Source organism: Amblyomma maculatum, chromosome 1, assembly GCF_055883805.1.
Source record: "Amblyomma maculatum isolate TAMU_Amacu chromosome 1, ASM5588380v1, whole genome shotgun sequence".
Taxonomy (NCBI): domain Eukaryota; kingdom Metazoa; phylum Arthropoda; class Arachnida; order Ixodida; family Ixodidae; genus Amblyomma; species Amblyomma maculatum.
The window spans coordinates 221,163,390-221,187,202 of NC_139344.1; the positions used below are offsets into that span (position 1 = coordinate 221,163,390).

The 23,813-nt window shown below is 43.3% G+C and overlaps 2 protein-coding genes across 10 annotated transcripts in view; one reads left to right on the top strand and one right to left on the bottom strand.

Annotated features, from left to right (window-relative positions):
• CTCF (transcriptional repressor CTCF) overlaps positions 1-19,294 on the bottom strand; it is a 63,598-nt gene extending 44,304 nt beyond the window's left edge. The window contains exons 1-4 of one of the 3 annotated variants that reach the window (XM_084590335.1): positions 19,186-19,294; positions 6,200-6,580; positions 4,395-4,673; positions 53-199 (exon numbers count right to left, since the gene is read on the bottom strand). In XM_084590335.1, coding sequence (XP_084446461.1) covers positions 53-199; positions 4,395-4,673; positions 6,200-6,493 — 720 coding nt within the window. In that variant the 5' untranslated portion in view covers positions 6,494-6,580; positions 19,186-19,294. Of the gene's footprint in view, positions 1-52; positions 200-4,394; positions 4,674-6,199; positions 6,581-18,474; positions 18,709-18,911; positions 19,162-19,185 lie in introns of those variants that run through there. The other 2 variants (XM_084590336.1, XM_084590337.1) reach the window with 2 other exon arrangements.
• Positions 19,295-20,069: 775 nt separating this feature from the next.
• Positions 20,070-23,813, top strand: part of LOC146205679 (bromodomain-containing protein 7-like) — a 134,667-nt gene continuing 130,923 nt past the window's right edge. For 2 of the 7 annotated variants that reach the window (XM_084590339.1, XM_084590338.1), the window contains exons 1-2: positions 20,070-20,261; positions 23,036-23,382. In XM_084590339.1, coding sequence (XP_084446465.1) covers positions 20,099-20,261; positions 23,036-23,382 — 510 coding nt within the window. In that variant the 5' untranslated portion in view covers positions 20,070-20,098. Of the gene's footprint in view, positions 20,330-23,035; positions 23,383-23,813 lie in introns of all 7 variants that reach the window. The other 5 variants (XM_084590341.1, XM_084590344.1, XM_084590342.1 and 2 more) reach the window with 3 other exon arrangements.

Below are 23,813 nucleotides of genomic sequence, written 5' to 3' on the forward strand. Positions count from 1 at the left end.
ACAATCATTAGTTCCGCAAGCAATCCATCCAGGGCCATATCCTATGCCTCACCTGCTGTTCATCAGCTCCATCATGAGATGTACCAGGCTGCATGGCAACAAATGTGGGCTGCTCCGACTGCTGCACCACTGCATCTCCAGTAGACCTTCCTTGTTGCTCGACAGCTTTGAGCAGTTCCTCTGTGCTTTCGTGCTGGACCTGCAATGATAAGCCACAACTAATTTGTCTAAAATTTGGTTCTGAAACATGTGTAAGAAATGTTATTTAATTCTCTTGTACTGCACTACATGTAATGGGGCCATGACAGCTAATATTTGAGCATAAACTGATCATTGCATTTCACTCCACACATGTGAAACTATAATTCCTCGAAATTTGAGCTCATTCGGTGCAGTAGATACTTTTTTAATGAATTTAAAAAAATAATTCTTTTGAAAGCAGCTTACTGGTTCGGCAACCATTGGTCGCTGATGTCTCAACGACATATCATCCCCGTCTCGTTTGCTATTTGCGGTGTCGGCTGCACTCTTGCATTCGCGCCGTGGACAGTGGTCACACAGTTCTCCAGCAAAATGATTTTATTTGTATATTCTCTTTTTTTTTTTCTGAGAAGCCTTCACTATAATATGTGACCTTAGTGATCCTCGAGAACTGGACTTGTTTTGGGCATCCATGTAGAGACTGCAGGGGTGGAAGCAGGCTCAAGCATTTTGGAGCAGCTCAGGGAGCAGTAATAAAGCCATTCTAGAGCAGCTTTGGATCAATAAAAAAAAGTTCTGGAGCATGCAAATTATGTTTTGGTGTATGTTTCTGAAGTCAAATGCTACAAATACAATTTCCTATTCCTATCTAGCAAAATATCCTTTCTGTTTAATGCAGAACAGACTAGCAGCAAATGGAACGCTTGCTTCTACACTTTACACCAGAACTATGAGTTTGACTAAAAGACTGTCACTATTTTGACTTGATAAGATTCAAAGGTGGAGTCTGTCACTTTCATGCGCTCAAGCACCACCCCTAGTTTGGCATCAATGAGCAGCACATTTCTTCTTGCTTTCTTGTGCATATCCTTTCTGATCTTATGCCTGTTCTAATAAATTCCTGGGCACAAGTCAGTAGTGCCTTCAGGGAGGATAGATGGCACAGAAGGGTAGCCTTTTCCTCCTTCAAATTCTTTTGCTTGATAGCCTTCTGCCAGTGGCTCCTCATGATTTCACCTGAATGACGCTGATGCTTCCTTAATTTAACTATGTTGGCGATAGGCCTTGTATGGCTTTTCAAAACTCTTGAGAACACTTCTATTGACTGGCACCTTTGTGGCGTCACCCCCTTATGCTTAAAGTATGCTTTTGTTGGATGACTTGACACGCTTGTTCCTAACAGAGGCTCGATAGTGAAGTATGTGCTTGTTTTCACAGCTGAACCATTAGAAGTCAAGTGACTCTTTGTAGTCGGACCAATTTCCTAACAGCTCAAAGTAGCCCACGGTGACTGCATTGCTCTCTGTTCTCACTTCTCTCACCACCGCAATTCAAAAAGCTGGAAGAAGGTGCTACATCAAGTGCACAGAGAATTTTTTCTGCGATTATTTCCCTCCAATTGCTTGTGGCTTGTTTTAAATTTACTTGCAAATTTATTGTGCTCTATGGTTTTTTTAGTTTATGAAAATTTTATATGTACAGTGAAAGCTCGTTAATTCAAACCTCGATAATTCGAATTTTCGGATAATTCAAACTACACTACTTGGTACGGCCAAGCTCCATAGAGATCTGTGAATAAAAAAGCCCGTTAATTCAAATGCGAGTCGGTTCCGCTACGGATAATTCGAACTACGCGCCGCTGCGCCTGGGCGGCTTGGCGCACATCAAGCGGCAAAAAAAAGAAAAAAGAAGAAGTAAACACCTCCGCGATTGGAAGGCATAATAGAGGCTGCACTCGTCTAAAATGGGGACAGGAGATGACACCAGGTAAAGCCATGGAAGAATGGGTAAAACTGAAATGGCGCCATGACCGCTGCGGCGGCCAGCGGCGTTGGAGGGTCATGCCGAAACACGCGCCTGCAGAGGAGAAGACGTGCTTCACTGCAACACGGCGGGCATACCGGTTTTTATCACGTGACCTCGCCCCCACTCCATCCCTTGGTGTGCTTCGCCCACTCTTCCCCCGTGCCTCCGACGCTGCAAGTACGCCGCCACCACCACCGCCGTGCCGGTCTCGCCTGCGCCATTTCTTTGTGTTGTGCGCTGTGGTTAGGGGTCGGCTACTGTGCTGTTTTTTTGGGCGGGACTGTGCAGAAGTGCTAGCTTTGTGACCGTAGCAGTGCAGAAATGCCAAAGTACAAGACTTCAACGCTGCAGCAGAAGTTCTGCTTGATCCAGGAAGCAGGCAAGAGCGCTTGTTCGAAGACCGAGTTGGCCAAAAGGCATGGCGTGCCCCTCTCGACGTTGTCGCAGTCGGCTCGACGCAGTCGGCTTCGCCGAGTATATCAACATTGAGAGCGAAGAGCAGACTGGCTACTCTGACTTGGAGAGAGATCACTGCTGGTACGAACATGCGCGATGACAGCAACGATAGCGATGACGACACCGACGAGCCTCCCCGAGCACCTGCTCTTGGTGAAGTTATCAGATCGCTGAACGTTATCCGCAGTTTTGTTGAGTGCCACGGTGGAAGTTCAGAGATGTTTCGTCTATTTGACCAACTCGAGAGCATGACCTTAGGAGCCGCAAACTACCGGACGCGGCAAACCAGCATCTCTGATTACTTTCAGTAGTAATTCAAAATATGCCGAATAAAGGTAACACGTTCCTGCAACGAATTTTTTTGCCTAAGTCTTATTTCTTGGTGTGTTCGGTTAATTCGAAAACCCGCTTAATTCGAAGATTTCTCGCGGTCCCGATGACTTCGAATTAACGAGGTTGTACTGTGTGTATATATATATATATATATATAATATATAACACAGGCTGATCTTAGCAACTACTTGGAACAGACCAGCAGCAAACGGAACGTTTGCTGGTGCACTATATAACTGAACACCTAGTCTGACCTAATGCATTTACTTATTTTGACTTGATGGATTCAAATGTTGAGCCTACCATTTTCATGTGCTTGAGCAGTGATACTAATCTGGAGTCCAGATGAATGGGCATGACAATTCCGCTCAGTATCTCATGCATATCTACCTATTTTATTTAGAATATAGCTCAAAGTCCCCAAATATGGGGTATTACATGGTCCTTTTTGATCCTATGTCTGGCCTTATCTGATAAATTTTTGAGAATTGGTTATTTGGTCTGCCAAAAAGGCGCCTTCAGAACACAATAACTTGGCTTGATAAGCTTGGCACTAGTGCTGCTTTCATACTTTTTGCCTACTGTAGGATCACAGATGACTGCAGCGCCACCTCGATCGCCATATTTGGAAACATGGAGAAGGTCTGCAGGGGTGGAAGCAGCTCGAGCATTTTGGAGCAGCTTTGGGACATAGCCAATGTCATTGAAGGGTATATCATCATTCAGCTTTACTTCACTGCCTCCTGCCAATAGTTTATCAGTCTTTGCTTGAGCAATGCTGGGGCTCATTTTTAATATCTTGGCAGTAGGCCATATGCCTTTCTAACACTCTTGAGAAGCTTCCTAGTGACTGACAGCTTTGGAGTTCCAACCCATAACGCTTCAAGTATGATTTTGTCTGACGTAGGCCTGACATGCTTCTCAGGGACAAACGAGCTCGATGTTGAAGTATTGGCTTGTTTTCATAGTAAAAGCACTACAAAGACTCGTGTATTTTCTTTGGGCCGACAAGTTTCCTAATGGCTCGCGGTAGTTTATGCTATCTGCTTCATTTGCTACTCGCTACTCTCTCCACTGGCAATTCAAAAGGCTGGAAGAAGGTGCTACGTCATGTGCATAGTGCATTTATTTTTTTGCAATTAACTATCTCTAATCGCCTGTGGCTAATACTAAATTTACTCGTGAACAAATATTTATTATGCTCCGTGCTTCCTTCCCTTAAAAAATTTCATTTGTATTAAGCCCAGTGCAAGATGTGTTATATCTTTGCCCCTGGCGCTGGGTTCTGCTAAATTGAATGGCAGAAAATCAAGACAGCCAGTTTGGAACAGTTTTGGAGAAATATTGCATTTTGGAGCTGGATGGAGTAGGCAAAGCAGTTTGAAGCAGAATGGAACAATTGGAGCAGTGCTTCCACCCCTGATACTCAGATGTTATTGGAACAGGAAAATGGAAGGCGAGGTTTAATATGCGGGGTTGGAAAGGCCACACCAGCTTTAAATTTTTGCCCTTCGACATAACATCTGCACAGTAAACTTGCAGATCAGCTTTAATACAGTCAAAAATAACAATAGTTTTTCCAAGGTTAATCTACTCACCTGATCCCCCATGGAATCTGGAATGGTGACTGCGATCTCACGTGATTCTGTGCCTTGGCCCTTGCCAACAGCCAGAACAATCTGCTGCAAGCCCCCACTAGTGGTAGTTGTGGCTGGGAAAGCCTTGCCATCAGCAGTTGTGGCATAGCCCTGTATGGTTTCCAGTTGTCCAGGGCCCGTTACTGTAGCAGCCCCGTCTGTAGCCTGCTCACCATCAGTGGTGTAAAAAGTGGCTTGGGCAGGTGCGTAGTAGGCCGTAGTGCCATCAAACTGGTGGGCCTGCATTAAGATAATGTAGTAGCACCTTACAGGTCAACATGAAAAAATTTATTACTAGCAGCTTGTCTAAGTGCTTGTATGGTGCAATTCTATTCAGCATCTCTTGCAGTAAAATTCCAACATCTCAAACCTAAAAGGAATCCATGTTTCTGTATGCAGGACAAAGCTGAATGGACTTGGTTTATTTACACTGTTAAGCACCACACAGTCTTTTCCAGTTTGTTGCATAAACCACAAATTCAGTGAAGTTTAGCAAATATGTCAGCTTTTACAAAATCTCAGCCTGTTTCACTTCTGCTTTAACCTCTCTCTTCACAGCATGCTTTCCAATTTCCACCCATTGTAAGACTTCTACCATGGGCATTCTTTATAATTATTCAATATTACATGCAGAGGAGCATCCTCCGTTGCTTTAGCACAGCGAGGCCACTTGTGTTCTGAGTTGTGCCATGAATATAGTATGAAGCATCACCACTGCGTGCAGGTAATACTGCTACTTCAACAAGTTTGCTGTTTTGGGTTATCCCCTGATCACAAGTGATGCCAACGCCATCCACTGGACGCAGTGAACAATGGAGCAATCTGAGCTACATGTAGAGGGTAGTCAAGCAATTGTGCAAGCCAAGCTATAAGTCAGCAACCACTGAGGATGTCTGTACATAGTTCCTGCTGTAAAACTTCCTGTTACGGACCTTGTGGCAACGTCATGCATACAGCACTACAACACAATGTGCTCAAAGCACATCACCTACCACAGACATAATCATACAGAAAGAGTGGCACCAGTGGTATATGGCAACATTAGGTGAGGCTGACGGGGTCATCTCAGGTGAAGGGGAAACAAAAGGAAAAAAAAAAAAAGAGGTGGGGGGGGGGGGGGGGAGGATATACACGTCTCACTACAACCCTGATGTGCAGAAAACAATGTGGTGAGAGTAGATATTCAATGCATCTGTTAATTCATAATGAATTTTATTTCCTCACCAGTTTCGGTTTAACTGAGCGACAGCAATGGCCGTGCCGTCAAAGCGGAGTTTGGGTCACGTGGAGGGTGCAAAAACTGTGATATAATTGCTTCTTCGTTGTTTTAATTCATCACAACGCTAAAGACACTCTGCCTCGAGGACAGGAATTGCAAGTGAAGAAGCAACAATTATATTGCAGTTTTTTTCATTTGTCACGTGACCTACTACACTATGTCATAGCCATTTCTCGGCTATCGAAACCGAAACTTCAGACCATAAAATTCAACTACAAATTACTTAGCACTTGTAGGCAGAAGCTACATGATTATTCATGTTCTTACATATCGTTATTAAGAACAAAGCAAGCGAAATTTGGTGCTTATGCTCTTGCGCAGGAAGATTGGTGGACACGTTTCAATCAAAAGCAATGAACCATGCATCAACCATCCAATATAGCACGTTTTTCAGAAGTAAACAACTAGCCCTATCACACCAGCTACAGAACTTCACAACATGCACTCAGAAAGGCAACTGCAATGAAAAACAGTTTCTTAGGCATACCTGCGCTGACGTCGCATACTGAAACCCATCAGCAGTTTGGGTGACGTAAAAAGTAGTGGTGCCGTCAGCTGTAGTGGCTGAAGGCTCTGTTTCAACTGTGTCAGTCTCTGCACTCGTGATAGTTACGTCGCCACCAGCAACAGTGGCTGAAGATGCCCCGTCACCTTGTATCTCCTTGTTGAATGATGCCAAGTAATTTTGAATGTCCGAAATTGCCTCAGAGTCACCAGAATTTGCAGCCTCTGGACCAGTTGAGGTCCCTTCGGTAGGAGGGTTTGCCTGCTGGTCCGACATAGCTTTTGAACACTGAGGAATGAAGCACTTCCCAATTCACACGTGCCTTGTAGTCCACAACAAAGAGGATGCAATCGGGTCACAAACCTGCAAAAACAAAAATGAGAACAGTCACCTTATCAGACTTGGTTAGCACTCCAACAGTCGCAAAAGTTGACAGTTAGGCAATGCATCTCACTGCACTTCCCTTTTTGAAGGCACATCCAGGTAAACTAGTTTGTAGAAGAATTAATAGATGCTATCAAGTTTGTCTGCATTGCCAGAACCTGTCCATTTTATCAACAAGTAATTATTATGCACAAGCTCAATGCAATTCATTGGGTTTGGCAGTACACATGAAAGCAACAAAGTTCAGTCACCTCATTAATGGTCATTACTATACATAAAATAGGTGGTTTCCAGGGTGGCATTTCTTTATTGCAACCTGAATGTGATGTGAAAAATATGTAAATATGCATGATGTTCACAATATACATATCACAAACGTGAAACTTCATCAGGGCAGCCAATGGCAGCTGCGGGATGGCATGAAGGCAAAGCGAATCCAAAGCTATACAACTGAGCTTTACTTTGGATATGGCAATTTTCTGATCGTCGTCATACATGCCACAGTGCACACAATGTGCCCGGGCACAACAGTTACATGTTATTCAGGCTTGGGGAGGGTGATTGCTGGTGGAGCTTGTCAAACCTCAACATGTCGCCGAACACCAGCGCATTAGCCACGTGCCGCTCGTCATTGACATCTACTCTGGTGGAGTCCAGGGGCATGCATGCCTCAAACTCTTTGGTTTCAATAAAATTATTACTACTACTACCCTGCTGGACGCAGGTGAAGAGTTGCGTTCGGCCGTCGCGCCGCGCACGTGTAAGGCCCGTTCACACTTGCGACTCGCAGCGGTTGCGCGACCGTTTTGGACGAAAAGCGACAGTCATAAACGGTCGCATCGGTCGAAAAGCGACTGCTGCGGGCCGTTCAGGCACTGCTCAATTTCCAGCCGCGTGACTGCTGGTCACAAACCGCTAAACTAATCAGCGGCTCAGCTGATGTGAACATAAGTTAGCTTTACTCTATGTGGTGAACAGTCAAGGAAGACACAATGTGGAAAGCAACTCGCAAGTCGCATTTGCAAGTGTGAACATCGGTCGCTCTCTGATCGCATGCGACTGCTAAAGCCCCTCTATCTGGAAAGTAGCGAAACTCTCCTCCCTTCGGCTGCTTTCCTCCTCAATTCTCCTCTGATTTCACTCTCCCACCGGCGGGAGCGCTGCGCACGGCACGCTGAACCTGCCTGCGCTCGAGGGGCGCCGCGGAAGGGTCAATGATAGTGAATGGTGGGGGCTTTTTGTGCTGCCTTTTAAAGCGTTCTTTTAAATCTGCTTTGTACAGGTAACTACTAATCGATTTGAAAATGTTATGTTTGGTTTTAGCGGCACATATTGTTCGCAATAACAAAGAAGGAAGGAGAAGACATGCTCAAAACGGCAAGAAATGTTTGCACTCGGCATCGTGCTCGGGTACTCTGAATCATCAAGAACGGGAAATAAACTGAGCAGGCAATTATGGTGTCATCTGTGTTGGGTGACAGATAGATGACCCTGAATGAGAGCCAATGACCCCTTCAGAAATCTTCTGCATCTTTGCGCGTGAGCGGCAAACCGGCGAATTCTAACATCGATCGCTTCTGGCTAACCTATAAGCAAAAGCGTCGATTGTTGTATGCTTTCATTTTCAAATCACATCTGTAAGAAAACGATGAAGCAGTGTTCCTACAGCTGCTAATCAGAGGCAGTGTAGGTGAAAAAAGTGGCTTTTATTTCTTCGCAAAATCAATTGATCGGCAAAATGACTCAGGCAAAATAGGGTCTTATTTTATTGTCACAATACTGGTTTGCTTTAAAGGTCGTAAGATGTGGCGCATACAAAATACACAGTTCCAAATACTGAAGAAATGTAGCGATAAACACTGTTGCACATTGGAACCAAGTAGCATCTTTGATTTTACTGACACAGCACTGGTCGCTTTGAAAACGGTCCTAAGACTGGCTCAGGCACATTAATTGAAAACACACATTTTCAAATAAAAATAAATGCACAGAAAAACACTGTTAGACAATTGGAAGATGCTGAGAAACCTTAACGAAATGAAAAGATAAGAAAACGAAGTGGAAGCAAATAATTTTCGTAGAAACATTCTTCACACACGCTACAATCCAATTTTAATTTCGATGATTATAAGCTTCAGATATGCACGAGAATATCTTTAAAAAATGCAAGCAGTTACCAGAAATTTTGAACAATTTACAGATTCATTCAGGCGACAGGCAAAATATTAATTGTATGCATATTTGCAAACCACAACTTTCACAAATGTTTCAAATTAATAAAACATGAAATTACGAATTCATACTGTCACCGAATCTGAGCTGCAGCGACCCGCATGCCTACGCTTTTGCTACCGTATTTACAACTAGTCACTGGAGATATTTTGGAGGCTTCATCTCGGACAAAAATCTGGATCCGTACTTTCACGAAAACACTCACAATCTCTTTTACAACATCTTGGCAGGCTGGGAAGCAAGGTACCAATGAAATGCTATCTTTTATCCGGGCCTGCAGTTGTGCAGTGCTGATTGAATTTTTGAGGAGACCCTCTCTGTTACTGCGGAAAAAGTTCTCAGCAATTTTTACAGTTTAGATTACGGCTGGCGATGGGTTCGTCAGTGACATGTGAGACTGTGAAAAGTTCTACAACTCAATTAACATTGCCGGTGCCGTGTTGGTAATCAGCGAAGCGCGGCAGTCGTTCTGTTCTACTTAAACACTGAAACGCGCAGCAGCACGGCATCGCGTGCACGAAACTGCACGCGCGCAAGCCACAGGAACGGTACGACGAGGCAGTTTAATGGCGGCAGCGAGAAAATAAAAAACAAGCAAAACAAGATTTTGCGCGCGTTGATGACGTATGGTGACGTGTTTGTAACGTCAGGGGGCCCGGCAGCCAACGACAAACCAGAAAACCCGCCCTCACTCTCTCTTTAGAGAGGGGAGCGAAGAGGAGCGAGGAGGAAAGCGCCGGGAGAGGGAAACGGCGGCAAAGATCTTACAATTTCGCTACTTTCCAGAGATAGAGGGGCTTTAGCGACTGCCGGTCGCATGTCCTTCGAAAGTCGCAAGTGTGAATGGGGGCATCGGCCGTGACCGCGCTCCTATTAAAATGATCTAACTTCGTAATTAACGAGGGTAAAAAATTTACTGTAGTCCAAAAACTGCATGAAAATTTATTCTGTATCCCATTTATCAAAATTACCTAGGAGTGTAATGATTACAAAAACTTCTGCTAGAGTTCATGGAGGAAAAATAGACAAATGACAGGTACTGCATACAGCAGTGAAAATCGATTAGCTTATTCGGCGGACACCTATGTGTTAGCCGTGCGCCGCCCGCCATTGACATCTACTCTGACGGGGCCTAAGGGTATCTTCTAGCCACCATACCAAGGGCATGCATGCCTCGAACTCCTTAGTACGCTACCCAGCTGGACACAGGCGCAGAACTGCGCTCGGCCGTCGTGCCACGGCTAATCGCACTCTGGTTTCATACGTTCCCCCTTTACATGGGCATCGGCGCCGTGACCACGTGCTTAGTTCAAATCAACTAGACTTCGTAATTAACGAAGGTCGAAACAGAAATAATTTAGTTTAGTCAAAACTCGATGTAAACTGTTATTATACTCACCGTGATTATACTGTTATGGACGCGGATGCGTATGCGCATTCACGCACATTCACAGATAGCGAGGGCCTTGTAGTATAGAGTTCCTTACACTACCTAGCGGGAAAGCTGAGGGCGCTGCACTTCAGCCACCATGGGCGCGCTAAGAATCATGGGCCGGTGTGCTACTTGTTGCGGGACAGTCGGTTTTCATCGGGTACGTGGACTGGCGTTACTGCGATGTTTCTTTTTTGTCATCATCATCTGAAGGTGCGTACATAGACCGCGAAAGCCATAGTAGCGAAGGCGCAAAAGCAGACGTCACCAATAAATGGTTTCTGTTTCCCGAAATGCCACTAAAACTTCCTTAAGTGATTGCACAACGATAAATATTTTCATAACATTTTTTTTATTTCAAAGTTTGCCAATTAAGCGCGAAATATTGGTATTTGTGCTGCTCAAAACTAAGCTAATAGGAGAAAGAGCCATCGCTTATATTGGATAAATCTCACACTGACATGCTGTTTCTCTCTCTTTTTGCAATTTATAGTCACAATATTCAATCTTAGGACATTATTTACGGTAGAACGTTTATCTTTGCATTAGTTTTGGCCAAAAGTTGTAGTTCTGCACTCGGTAGCTCTCCGGCCCATGATGCTTTGAGCGTCCATGGTGGCTGAACTGGCCGCCTGGAAACAGCATGTAAACTCCCATAGACGGCAGCACAGCTTTCCCTCTAGGTAAGAGTAAGAAACTCTATGCCTTGTAGCGAGCGCCTAGTGTTGCTCAACCGACAATAATATTCGGCTAAATTTGGTGTTGCATACTTGCGATGGTCAATTATCGCGTAAATTTGTTTTGGCACAGCGCTTCCACTCATAACAGTATTACTGCTATAAGTTTTTTTTTTTTTTTTTTTAAATACATATGAACACTTTTATTAGGTGAAGCTGTTGTTCCAACCTCCTACCAGTCCCAATGCAGCAAAACCCATCCATAAAAAACAACATTATGAGCAAGTTACACTCCGTATAGAACAAACCACAATGATGCCAATGTTATCACTGCAGAATAAATACCCTGGCTATACTGAGCTCAACACTGGGTATAACAGGTTCGCCTAGAGCACTGCACCATCATTTTATGATAGCAAAAGAAGCAATATCTTGAAACAGGCGCCCCTTTTTACAGCAGCCACACAGTCATACAGCAGCACAGGCACAAGCACCATGCCATTAACAGAGCACCTGTGCTAAGGTTTTGCATCACTCCAGAGCACAGTGCTCTAACATGCTACACAAGTCTGCCATCGCCTGCTCAAAGAGCTACGTCCAAAACATTCCTATTGCTTTTTTTCCAGCATCAATGGCTCCTTTGTGGCCCAAGTGAACAGCAGAAGTAACAGCAGCATCCCCTATGTCCGGACTGAGTAAGAGAAGCAACGTTGACTGTAACTGTCACCTTTCTCCTTTTCAAGCAAGTCACAAGACTGTGCAAATAAGCAGCAACTCATACAGTAGTACATGCTCAAGGAAGTACAGTCATGGTAAAAAATATTTATATAAGCCCGAGGCGTCTGCTTTTAAGCCCTGTAACAGGGGTACAGGAAAAACTTTGGAATACCTAAGCTCGAGAAGGGTGAGGAAGAGACTTGCCACCTGTGAGACTGCAACTGCTGGAGATGCACAATGAGCCCAGTTACAGGGCTTGGAAGTAAACCCCCTGGGCTGTATATCTCTTAAAAACACAGTGTTCCAGCAAAACTGACTTTGCTGCATGCTAAAATATGTGCCCACAAGCATTTTTCTCTTTATTACTTTTAGCTTTAGGTTCTTACAAAAAATTTGGATCATACAAATCCTACCCGCATTTTTATTAAGCATCACCTGAGCTGCGTGGGCAATAAATTGAAAATGCATGCACTTCATATTTCACCGCAATCTGGTTTCATCTGTACATATGAGACTGAACCTATAAATAATGTACTGTAAACAGAAGTTTCCGGAGGGGGATTTGAACTGTATGGACCATATGTACCAAGCAAATCTCTTAGTGTGCTCCTGTGTTTTTTTATAAGCAAATTCCACTGAAACATTACTATATAGTCTGGACCAATCAATGTGATACAGCTAATGACCCGACATTGACAGACCTCTTCACTAAAAGGTCGAAGGATGTCATGATATTCAACACTGGGCTGTGTGCTTCAGAAAACACGTGGCAACACCTCCTCTCAGCACTGGAAAGAGTTGAGGTACAAAGCTGCCACATGTTCCCTTACAGTCCAAAGGCCAGCTTTTCAAAGGGCTGTGAAAATGTCTATACTGTCGTGCCTCGCTAATATGACACCCGTCAATACGGACAACTCGAATTGTAGACAATAATTTTGGGGGACCAAACTTTTTCAACGTATATATGCGTCATTAATATGAAAATTTGCTGTCCGGACAATAGACAAGAGGAAAATGCACAGAGTCCGTTGAGGCCGGTACACTTCAGTCGCATCAATAGGGGCAGCGACAATAACAAAATATCTACCGTCCCAACCAGCTGTTTAATGTTCTGCATCTGTGTGCCAGACACTAGAGAAACACAATTAAAAGTGCAAATTAGTGATGGCCTTTTGTGGTTTCATGCTTTAAGGTGAGAAGTTCCCCAGTTGATTTTTCGTGTAGCATGAATGGCTATGAAAAAAACTTTAGAACTCATGTCACAGTCCTTATTACAGACAACTTGCTTTATGGACAGTCTTGCTCAGGAACCAGAATGTCCATATTAACAAGGCGTGACTGTATTTCACATATGGTAAAGGCTACTACATGAAAAGTGCATGCTAGCTTGAGCTATAGTAACAAGGGTATTAACAATGTTTAGCACAAATTTGATTTGGTTTATGGGATTTAACATCCCAAAGCCACTCAGCTTATGAGAGACGCCGTAGTGAAGGGCTCTGAAAATTTCGAACACCTGGGTTTCTTTAGCGAGCACTGACAAATTTCGAAACTAAAAGCTGGCCAAGAATGATCATGATGAAAGCAAGGGCACAACATTTAAAATGAACCAAGTTTTTTGTACCAAGAGTACTGAGGCATGCTATTAGTTTACCACAAAATCTGGACTGCCAAAACTGGCCAAAAGCGACCATGTCCTAAGTAAGGGCACAACCTTTGAAACGAGCTGAGTTTTTCACACACACAGTACTGAGGCACGCCACGTAGAACAGATGCTTTCGCTAACATGCAAATGATACTAGGTGCATGCGCAAAATTTTTAACTGTACTTGTTATGATCTATCTGAGAGAAAAGAGATTTTTTCTTTCTGGGGTAAAACTTCATCATCCAAATGAAGTGCACCTTTGATCTGTTGCTTTGAGTCCAGCTAAGAAAGGCCATTTAGTTAAAATCAAGATTAAAGATAAAAAATCAATCTTCCCACAGTTGAATTAGGGATCCTAAAGGCAAGAGTGGTCATAGGGATTGATAGCATGATTTCAATTATTTTTTTTAAATTCTCAGCATAGCGTATTTCAGTGACAGACCACACCCATTCTCACTGGCTATTAATACAAACCCGCGTTCTGGCACAAAATGTGTAAGTATGCACAGTAAGTTTTCAAGTTGTTTAAATGCATAATATCTTTAACTTGACATAACCTTTCAATTTATTACACAAGACTTCAGCATAACTTCACACTTAACACAAGTAATGAAAATAAATGTCAATAATGCAACACTCCAAGGAAATATTGGTAAAATCATGATTGTTGAAATGGGAAAAGCTAATTTTAACGGGACAGAACACTGTCCAAAATGTCATCAGATTATGGCGGAAATGAAAAGACCTTTCCTCACATAGTACTATCAGAGAAATTAAGCTTCACAATTTTAACTTGCCATTGAAAATCGCATAAAAACAACCGAGGCAACCTTGCAGGGAAACACTGTTACTAGTACTGCAATACCTCACATGATTACATTTAAGGAAAATTAAGGAAAATATCATTTTCATATGTGCACATTGCCCTTTTTTCTTCCAGGAGTGCTTATCATGTCATTACATTTTGCATTCTCTCCAGTGCACTCTTTAATGAAGACCACCCCTCCTTTCACATTGCCAATGGCATGCTTTCAACTTTTGTCACTAGATGGTGGCACAGTGTTTTGAATTCCGTGGATGAAGTGGTGACTAGGGTCCACTGAAACTTTTGCCAACGAGGTATACCTTCCTGTGTTGCAACAGCCTTGAGAGTGTAAAGTGAAATGGACACTACTCTACACGAAGAATTCTAACTACTGCCCGGCGGATGAAATTTATATTTGTTTCCGGTATATCTTTTTGTCGACCCCCAGTCACCATCGCGGTCACTGCTCATGGTTTCCAGCATCAGGCTTCATGAGAATAGGCACACTAACTGATCCAAAAATTCTCGGTAAAAGTTTTCTACAGCATTTCTACCAAAACTGCTATAGAATTGAACAGTTTAACAGGAACCTTTCTATTGTGCAAAAAAAATATACCTAACTTCCAGTGTTCTGTCCCTTTAATAAAGGCTCCAAACAACTGGCCACTCTCAGTAAGTACAGCAGGACTTTTTGACGGGTTAGTTGGTACATGATCTTGATTCTTATAGCGCTATAAGAATCAAGATCAGTAAGTACAAACCAGAACACATTAAAGAAACAAAGCATTTAACAAAGAAAGTACAAATACGAAGGCATTATAAAGCAGCTTTGGAGCAATAAGATGGCCGTTTTGGAGCGATCACATGTTTTGAAGCATATTCCTAGGCTCAAATGCTTTTAATAATGGCAATCTTCGCTTTCTGACTTGACTAGCAGCAAAGGGATAGCTTGCTTCGACACTTCATAACTGGACATCATTAACTAAGCGCTTTTCACTGTTTTGTAGATTTAAAGGTGGAGTTTACCAGTTTGATGAACTCAACCATCGCCACTAATCTGGAGTTGACATCAATGAATAGCACATTTCTGCTTTCTATTCTGTGCATTTCCTTTCTGATCCTATGCCTGTGCTAATAAATTTCTGACACTGGTCAGTAGTGCCTTCACGAAGGTTAGACAGCACTGAAGTGTCGCGTTTTGCTCCTTCAGATTCATTACTTCATGGCCTTCTGCCAATGGCTGCTTACAATACTGCCCGAGCTATGCTGGGACTTCCTTACTTTCTACATTCTGACAATAGGCCACGCATGGCTTTCCAAAACTTTTGAGAACACATTTAGTGATTGGCACTTAGTTGGCATCACCCCTACAACAGGCTTAATGGTGGTGAAGTATTGGCTTGTTTTCACAGCTTAACCATTAGAAACAACTTGTGTCATTCTTTGCGACTGGAAAAGTTTCCCAACGGATCATGGTAGTTTGCGGTCTCTGCTTTGCGCTCTGCTCTCGCCTCCCTCACCACCAGTAATTCAAAAGGCTGGGAGAAGGTGCTATGTAAAGTGCACAGAGCACTTTCTTTTTTTTTGCTAGCATTTGCCTCCAATCACTTGCAGCACGTTTTAAATTTACTTGTGAACAAAAGTTTATTTGCTCCATGCTTTTCTAGTTTATGAAAATTTTATACGCATTAGGCTCAGCGTGGGATGCATTATACCTCTGCCACCGGTGTGCTGTCATCAATTTGACTACGGTGACTCGAAAACAGTGTAGACTCAACTCACAATTAGTCCATCATCCTGCCGTACTTCTCACAGTTGCTTAATCAAATTGCATCTCGGATTACATATTTTGCAGGCAATACCATTAGTAACCCACTACATAGCAAAACCGTGTTCCATTAAATTTGATGGTAAAACATGAGCCTGCCAGTTGGGAGCAGTTTTGGAGCAGGATGGAGTAGAATAGAGCAAATAGAGCAGCACTTACATCCCTGCAAATACATGCAGCATACTAGCTCTGCACTTCATTTCACTCACAGTGCACCAATACAGGACTAAAGACGAAGAATGAAACACGAATAAGCGATTGTTAGTGTTTCGTTCTTCGTCTTTAGTACTGTCTTGGTGCGATATGTACCAACTCGCCCAAATTCCCGCTATAGCTCAGCACTTTGCGCCATCAAAACTCTCCACAAGAAGCAAATCAGCCAGACAGACATGATGAAGCTTAAACTAAATTACTGCAGTATAAATTGCATGAGGAAAACACAAGCTTATGACCACAGCAGTCACCAGCAGTGTTAAGCTTTAAAGTGCTCACCCTAGTAAGTTACAACTAGTTGTTGTTATGGGCCGTTTAAAAGCCTGCAACAGCGAATGCACATGTGGGAATACTTTAGGATGCACTAAACACATGCAAGTTTCCAGCAGCAACCTCAAACTGCATAGCAATGGGTGAAATACACCAGGCAAGCTGTCCTAACTGTTACATCACCAGAACTCAGACGGCTTGCAATGGTTGAAGTTCCTGTATGCCTTACCTTAAAAGGGCGCTAAAGGCAACTTCATCTAATAATTCCCTCAATTTTCCTGGTTATATTAATACTCATCCAGCAGCAAAACACACACATTGCCGAGCACTGCATGTGAAATTTCTTTCACTATTCAATTCCAACCTGTGATTTTTAACCTGAGAAGGACTCTGTGAACACTGCTTTGAAGTGAAGGGTGGCATAGGCCAGCCTCTGAAATCTGCAACCAGCAAACTACACACAGCAGTTTATATAGCAAAATTGGCCAGCGATGCCAACACTTGCATCTTATTTCCTGGCCTTCTCAGAAGCTTACTACTGACATACTGCAGTTTATACTGGCAAAATTAACCAGTGGTGCCAACACTTGCATTTTATTTCCTGGCTTTTTCAGAAACTTTAAAAGCTCCATTTTCAGTAATAGTAGTACCTGTGCTGCCTGACTGAAACATACTGAAGCAGAATGTCAAGTTAGCAAGGCTACAGCAGGAAATAAAAAGACCAGCATTAAGATCGGAGGAAGGTTTTCCTTTAGCGAAATATCATTACATGAAAAGTGCAAAAAAGAAAAAAGCATTTGTATTAGCTGCGATACCATGCACAAACTTCAGTTTGATTATGAAATCATCAAGCACTTAGGGATTACAGTAGAAAGTGAAAGCATATACCACTACTATCGACGTTTCCAAAACTCATCTGTGCAATTACAGAAAAGACTTTCTTGAGCTTTTACCTAATTTGTGATGAAGCTACCATGCCAGGTGGTCATTGCATCATTAAGCATGATGGCGATGCATGTAGAGGTGATACAAGGCAACCATATAGTCATCAGTGTAAACATTGGCAACCAATAGCCACTGAGAGAGCTTTTAGTCCATAGCTGGCAGTTTATACTTCTGATCACAGTTACAAATGGCTGCAATAAATATGTGTGTATAGCTCATCTTCTTCACAAGCTCCAAGTTCATTATAACTTTTATGAAGTAGTACTTGGCAATCAACAGGCTACACAGCACAGCATACTTCATTTTTCACAAAATGATGACCCAAGACATATGCATAAATTACAGGTGCATCATTCCCGAGCTAATGAAAGCTGCTCATAGTGCAGAATTTTTTGTACAAGATGCACCAGCAATGACCTAAAACAAGATGACTGATTTTTAATCCAGGCTTTACACAGTAACATCCGTGACTAAGGAAGGCCCCAATGTTTCTAGCCACAAGGAAGTTACATTCTCAGAGTCATATCAGTGCCTGGCGTACTACACGAGCGCCTCTATTGTCTGTCATGTGAATGCCTATTCCCAAACAATTAGTTAGCCCACAAAAACTACACCCAGAGCATCACGGGTCATCACAAGCGTCGCTGAAAGAGCCGAACAAACGCACGTGCAACCTCCATGATTCTCACCATAGGATAGCTAAGTGGTTTTCGCTGTTCGTGCCTTGAACAGCGAATAGGCGCTGTACACGGTGATTATGCGTCCCCACAGGATATGCACGCACACCACCACACAATCGTACCACCCACCTCTGCCGGCTTAACCTGAGACAGTTTACTCGTCAGCGTCACAGTATAGCGTATATGCTCCGAGCCCAACAAGCAAATAACATCCGCTCGAGGCCAAGCGGGCGTTGTAAGCAACACATACGCAGGCTTTACTGCATTAGCCCAGGAGGAGAAGAAACTTTGATTTCTTCTCTTCGCGCGCACGCAAGCATCAGAGGAATAGTGGAGCACATTGCAGCACCAGGCTATGCCAACGTGGGCAAATAAAACCGTTAAGGAACGAGCAAAAGATTCAGGGCATAAGCCAATACGGTGCGCACCCACAAATATTCGGACTACGGGAAGGCAGTTGCCTCGGGGCCGAGCAGCAGGCACAGCCGCCGGCCGACCTTGGTGCCACCAGAATGCCCGCTTGGAAGCCATATTTGAACCGAAGCAAACATGGCCCCATGGCGACTCCCTCCCTGGCCGACATCGCACGTAGCTACCATACACAACGTGCCGGTCAAATTGCGAGCACAACTACGCACGGCCAACGTGAAACGTCGCCCAGGGATGGTAGTAGCCCGCGACATGAAGACCCTAGTGATAAACTAGGGAACCAAGATGTCCTAAGCGCCATCTGCATGCCCGATGAGCGCCACCAGTGGGAAAAAGCATCGAGCTGCTTACGGCAGCAAGGAGCTGCCGGCCAGCCCGCGCCAAGAAATATCTGCCGCACCACCGTTGCGCTTATAACATCGTTTGATCAGCATACCTTCTCTGCGGCTCCCCGCGCTCGCACGACCACACCGAGAACCAGTAGTACGTCCTAAGCGCCTCTGCCGCGGTAACCGTTTCGATGGGCACAGAGTTTAGGCTTAGGGGAGGCACGAATCTTCGGCACCGATATTGCTCTCAGTTCGCAGCGGTGGACATTGTGACTCCTACAGTTCGTTTTGTGATTGATCGTGCCCATCTAGCGCTCACGAAGACCTCTGCAAAGCGGTTAGTTTTCCAAATTCTGTGAAAAATAAAACACGAAAACTTACTGGGAGATATCATAGTCCAACACTGGAGGGCGTTGTTACAGTTTTCATAATGGCGGTTTGACTCGCCGAGGAACGCTGACGGTCTGTGCGCATGACGACTGACGTCAACATCCGGGATACCGCGCGTGGAAGATAACTGCAAAAGCGCGCCAATTTGAACGCAAAACCAATTTGTGCCAGTGGTGCACGCGCTACATGTCCGCTGCTGTGCATTAGCCCCAATTATCAAACTGCAATAATTACGCAAAGGTGACGTTTGAAAGCATACATTATTCTGGCTATTAGAGCAGCCTGTGAAGGTGTGATAACAAACGCTGAACTGTTCTTGTCGCACCTGTACTGAAGGATCTCAAAATACTTTGAGAACTGTGCGATAAAAATAGTTATTGCACCAATCAATGAAATTTTAACTACTGATGTCAAATGTTTTCTAATTTTCAGAAACTCCGAATTTTTGATTTCGATACAAGTAAGGAGAATGTCGCATGACAGGCGTCCGCAAGTAACTTAAAGAAAGTTTGCAGTAAACATTGGTTTTTATTCTATTTAGTAAGTCCAAATACAAAGACACGAGAAGTATCCAAGTTATCAGATTAAATTAACTTCCTGATATTTCTTCATCACACTTCACATTAGGAACAGAATGGTCGGACACATCGAGAAATGTCACGAGCCTCGGCATTCACGGATTCACCGTCTCATGGCGCTTCAAGTGCTGGCAATTTTACTCACTAATTGAGCTTAGATAATGAACAAACGCCTTTGTGGTGGCATAGTTTGCTGTTTTTGTTTAGCTCGTATAATTAAAAGAAGTACACATTTGCGCAAGATTTCGGATACGACACTGCGGCTGGCTAACCTACTTGCAAAAGTTGTAATAATAGTTACTTTGTTCGCCGTAAGAGGGCGCAAAATGACTGAACAGCGCGCAGAACGCTGTTGTGAATTTGTTGCAACCATTGGCGTAACGGAAACGACGGAAATCAGTCAACGGGAGGCACGTGAACATAAAAAAATGGGCAGTAAAAAGCATAAGAAGCATCATAAGTCTGAAAAGAAAGAAGCAAAAGAAGAAGGTATTTGTGCCACGTTCATACATCATATATTTGATTTAATGCTATCGGTGGAGTGGTCTTTGTGAAAGGTATTTGTGCCTGCTTATTAGACGTATCTTTAGGAAAGCTTTCCTTTTCGGAATTGCCCAATATCTTCAAATTATCGCGATGACTTCTGCTATCATTTTAATTATTGGTTCAGTACCGTAAACTCTTACAACTGCTGAAGCGTGAGCCCATTCACAGACAGCTTCTAGCAGTACATTGAATGGTAACTAAGCCTAGACGCCTGACATAGCCGCTTGTCGAAGTTTAACAACTGTGCTTCAGCACACAGATTTGCTTGAAGGGATTACTGTTGGTCTCTAACTTTGAATATAGAGCATGATATCCGTATGCATGTAGCATTGGCCGCGGTCTTCGAGCGAGTTCGTTTTGTTGGCTGATGCCTGCAGTTTGCGATATTTCCGTTCCTGCCGAAAACTGGTGGAAACTATAAACTTCTCATCCCTGAAACTGGTCGGCCAACCTGCGTCCTGTGATTGTCTTAACAGCGAATTGTTTTTAATGATCGAGACTTACGTGTCGATAGCTCGGACTGAAATGCAGTTCAACTAAATTACTTCAGTGGCTAGTACCTGTGATTCATTTAAGCTGGTGTTAATTGAGCGCTATGCGAGTAATATTTGTAATGAATATGTTAACGAAAACAATTCTAACCGTGCATAAGCCCCGTCGTGGTGGTGCAGTGATTACGGCGCTCGACTATTCTGCCCAAGGACGCGGGATCGAATCCCGGCTCCGGCGGCCGCTTTACGATGGAGGCGAAAAGCAAGATGCCCGTGTGCTGTGCGATGTCAGTGCACATTAAACAACCCCAGGTGGCCGAAATTTCAGGAGTCTTCCACTACGGCGTCTCTCATAGCCTGAGTCGCTTTGGAACGTTAAAACCGATAAACGAAACTATTTATGGCTAGGGGCACGCATTTTAAGTTGCGTCCTTCAGTATAATCATACTACGTCATGTTGGAAAAGTTCACGCGTGCAGGTCTTCATGTCACTTTAAACAGACAAGCTTTGGTACTTACAGCCTGGAATTTTCTTTTCACTGCTACCATTTGAGATGTGATGTGGAAAAAGGTGTATTGAGGCACGAAATCAAAGGTAATGAAGTTTTGCAGACAAAAAGTTCTTAATACAAACACTTGTAATCACTGATTGATTGATTTATAGGAAGGGAAAGGCGCGGTAACTGCCTCACTTGTTTTCTGTGGACACCGCGCCGTAAGGGAAGGGAGGAAGGTGGGAGTGAAAGTGGAAAGAGAGAGACTTGTAATTACTGTTCTTGCATGTGTATGCTTTTATAACAAGTTCTCCAGTGTGCCCAATTGGTGAGTTTAGAGAAAAAAGCCTATAAGGAAGAGCTGACAAACAAAATATTGCCCCTTTTTCATGGTATTTGTTGTAGTGATGATTGTCTTCTTTTTTACTTATTTTTGCTTGTGCGTCAGCATTCGTCTGTTTTACTAAAGCTAAAGAATCATTTTGTTGTTCACATGCACCTTAAAATTGGAGCAGAAAAGAATGAATGCCAGCAAACTGCTGGAATTTGATTCTTTTGGCAAGGATGAAAACAATGCTGTGCATCTTTGGCACACCTAAAGGGTAAGAATGATGATTGTTATTTGCTCTGGTGTGAAGACCTTGCATGACTGGGTGTCATTTTAAAGGTACGAGAACTTCCCTGGCCAAACCCCGTTCTACGATGAACATTCTTCTGCCAAGTGGAAGGCTAAGCTTTTCAGTATGAGGCTGCTTCAGCTGCATGGGAACAAAGTACAGAAATGGCCATATACTTGTACACTGATGCGCAGCAAAGAGCACTGTCAGTCAGATTCTAATAATAGGTTTTTCTGGGGCATTCTGGATAGCCGTCTGTGTATCTTGGCACAAGTGAAGGTCTGATCATTTTGGAAGGGTGAAATGCAGCTCATGTGGCCTTTTAACTGGTCTTAGATCCATGCCTCTCGTGCCCTATTTTTTATGTTGCTGTCAAATGGGCCAAATTTTTAAACCACTGTTTTTATGCCCTTACAAGTATATTTTAATGTGTCGAGATGTTGGTAGGCTGTAATACAAATTGCTTACATACACCTCAACAGCTGTGTTATCTGAATCCTGTTGACCCAGTGTCGGTTGTCTGCAGTGGTCACTTTAGTAGACACTTTCTGCCACATGCATCTATACATTAATAAATTTCGTATTGTGGATCACAATGCATTGAGAGCTCAAATATTTTTTTTCACAATTTGGTTGTGCTGACTTGCCATTGCTGCACCACTTTGAATATGAATGCAGAGGAATCAGCTGTGGATTAAGAATAAGTGCATTCCATTTGTTGTCAAATTATTAACGCTGAAGTGTTGTGTTATTGCATGCCTTGAACAGATGGTGCAGTGCATCCATAGTATATATATTTAGCACCAGTTTACTCAAGGATTACTAGGAGTGAGGTAGAAAGGGGCATCATGCTTCGACATGACAAATAGTATTAATGGTAATATAATACCCAATTTACCTAAAGATCAGGAGTGAAAGCGTTAATGCCTTTTTGTCTTGCTGCTTTAGTATTTAATTCTTTCGTCATGCTTTTATTCAATAGGGTTGCTCACTTGTTTTTAATGGTGGGAGCACTTGCTTCAATGTCAAGAATAGAATAATATATGTGTCATTGCGCTGTGATTTGCATAATGTTTATGTTTAGGACCGATCAGTGGGGTGTCTGCCTGTTTCAGATCGCCAAGAGAAATCTCTCAAGCTGGTTCTCAAGGTTGGTGGCAGCACAGGCGGGTTGCAGACACCTGTGCCATCACCATCTGCTGTGGCTTCTCCACACAGTGTTCCTCCAAGTCAGCAACACCACGAACCAATGCCAGCAGCTGCTGCTCCGACAGCCTTTCGTGTGGAAGGCACTAGTGTGGTGTGCCATGCTCATGATGGAAGTAGCAGTAAGCACAAAAAGTCCAAAAAGAAGAAAAAGAAGAAGTCTAGCAGCAAAGAGCACAGGGAAAAGAGACACAGGCATCACCACCATCGCCATCACCACCATCATCACCACCATCACAAGGACTCTGAAAAGAAGGTTAGTTGGGCTTCTTTTAAATGGCTTTGTTTTGCTAAAACCTCATCAAAAATGATCTTCTTTTCTTTTTTTTTCTTTCCAAAATTTATGGTTAACAGTCTACTGTTCAGCACAGCAGTCAGTCGCATATATTTTTGGCTTTCTGTTTAATGCGCCATAAAAATGCTGCTTGCTTTAAGCTTCTGTTTTTTTTTTCTTAGTAATGGTGTGGGCAAATTTTGAACAAATTTATAATGCAGGGTAAAGCATGTATCATGTATTGCTTATGATCTCCCTTGAGTGAAAGTATGGCATGCTTGCAACTTGTGGGGCAGGACATCTTTTTCTTTTTATGATAAAAGCTAAGAAAACTTACCAGGCTGGTGATTTTGCTCAGTTTGCAAAACGGCAAAATTGCTGCACAGAAATTTCTGGCTGTGCCAGTTGGATTT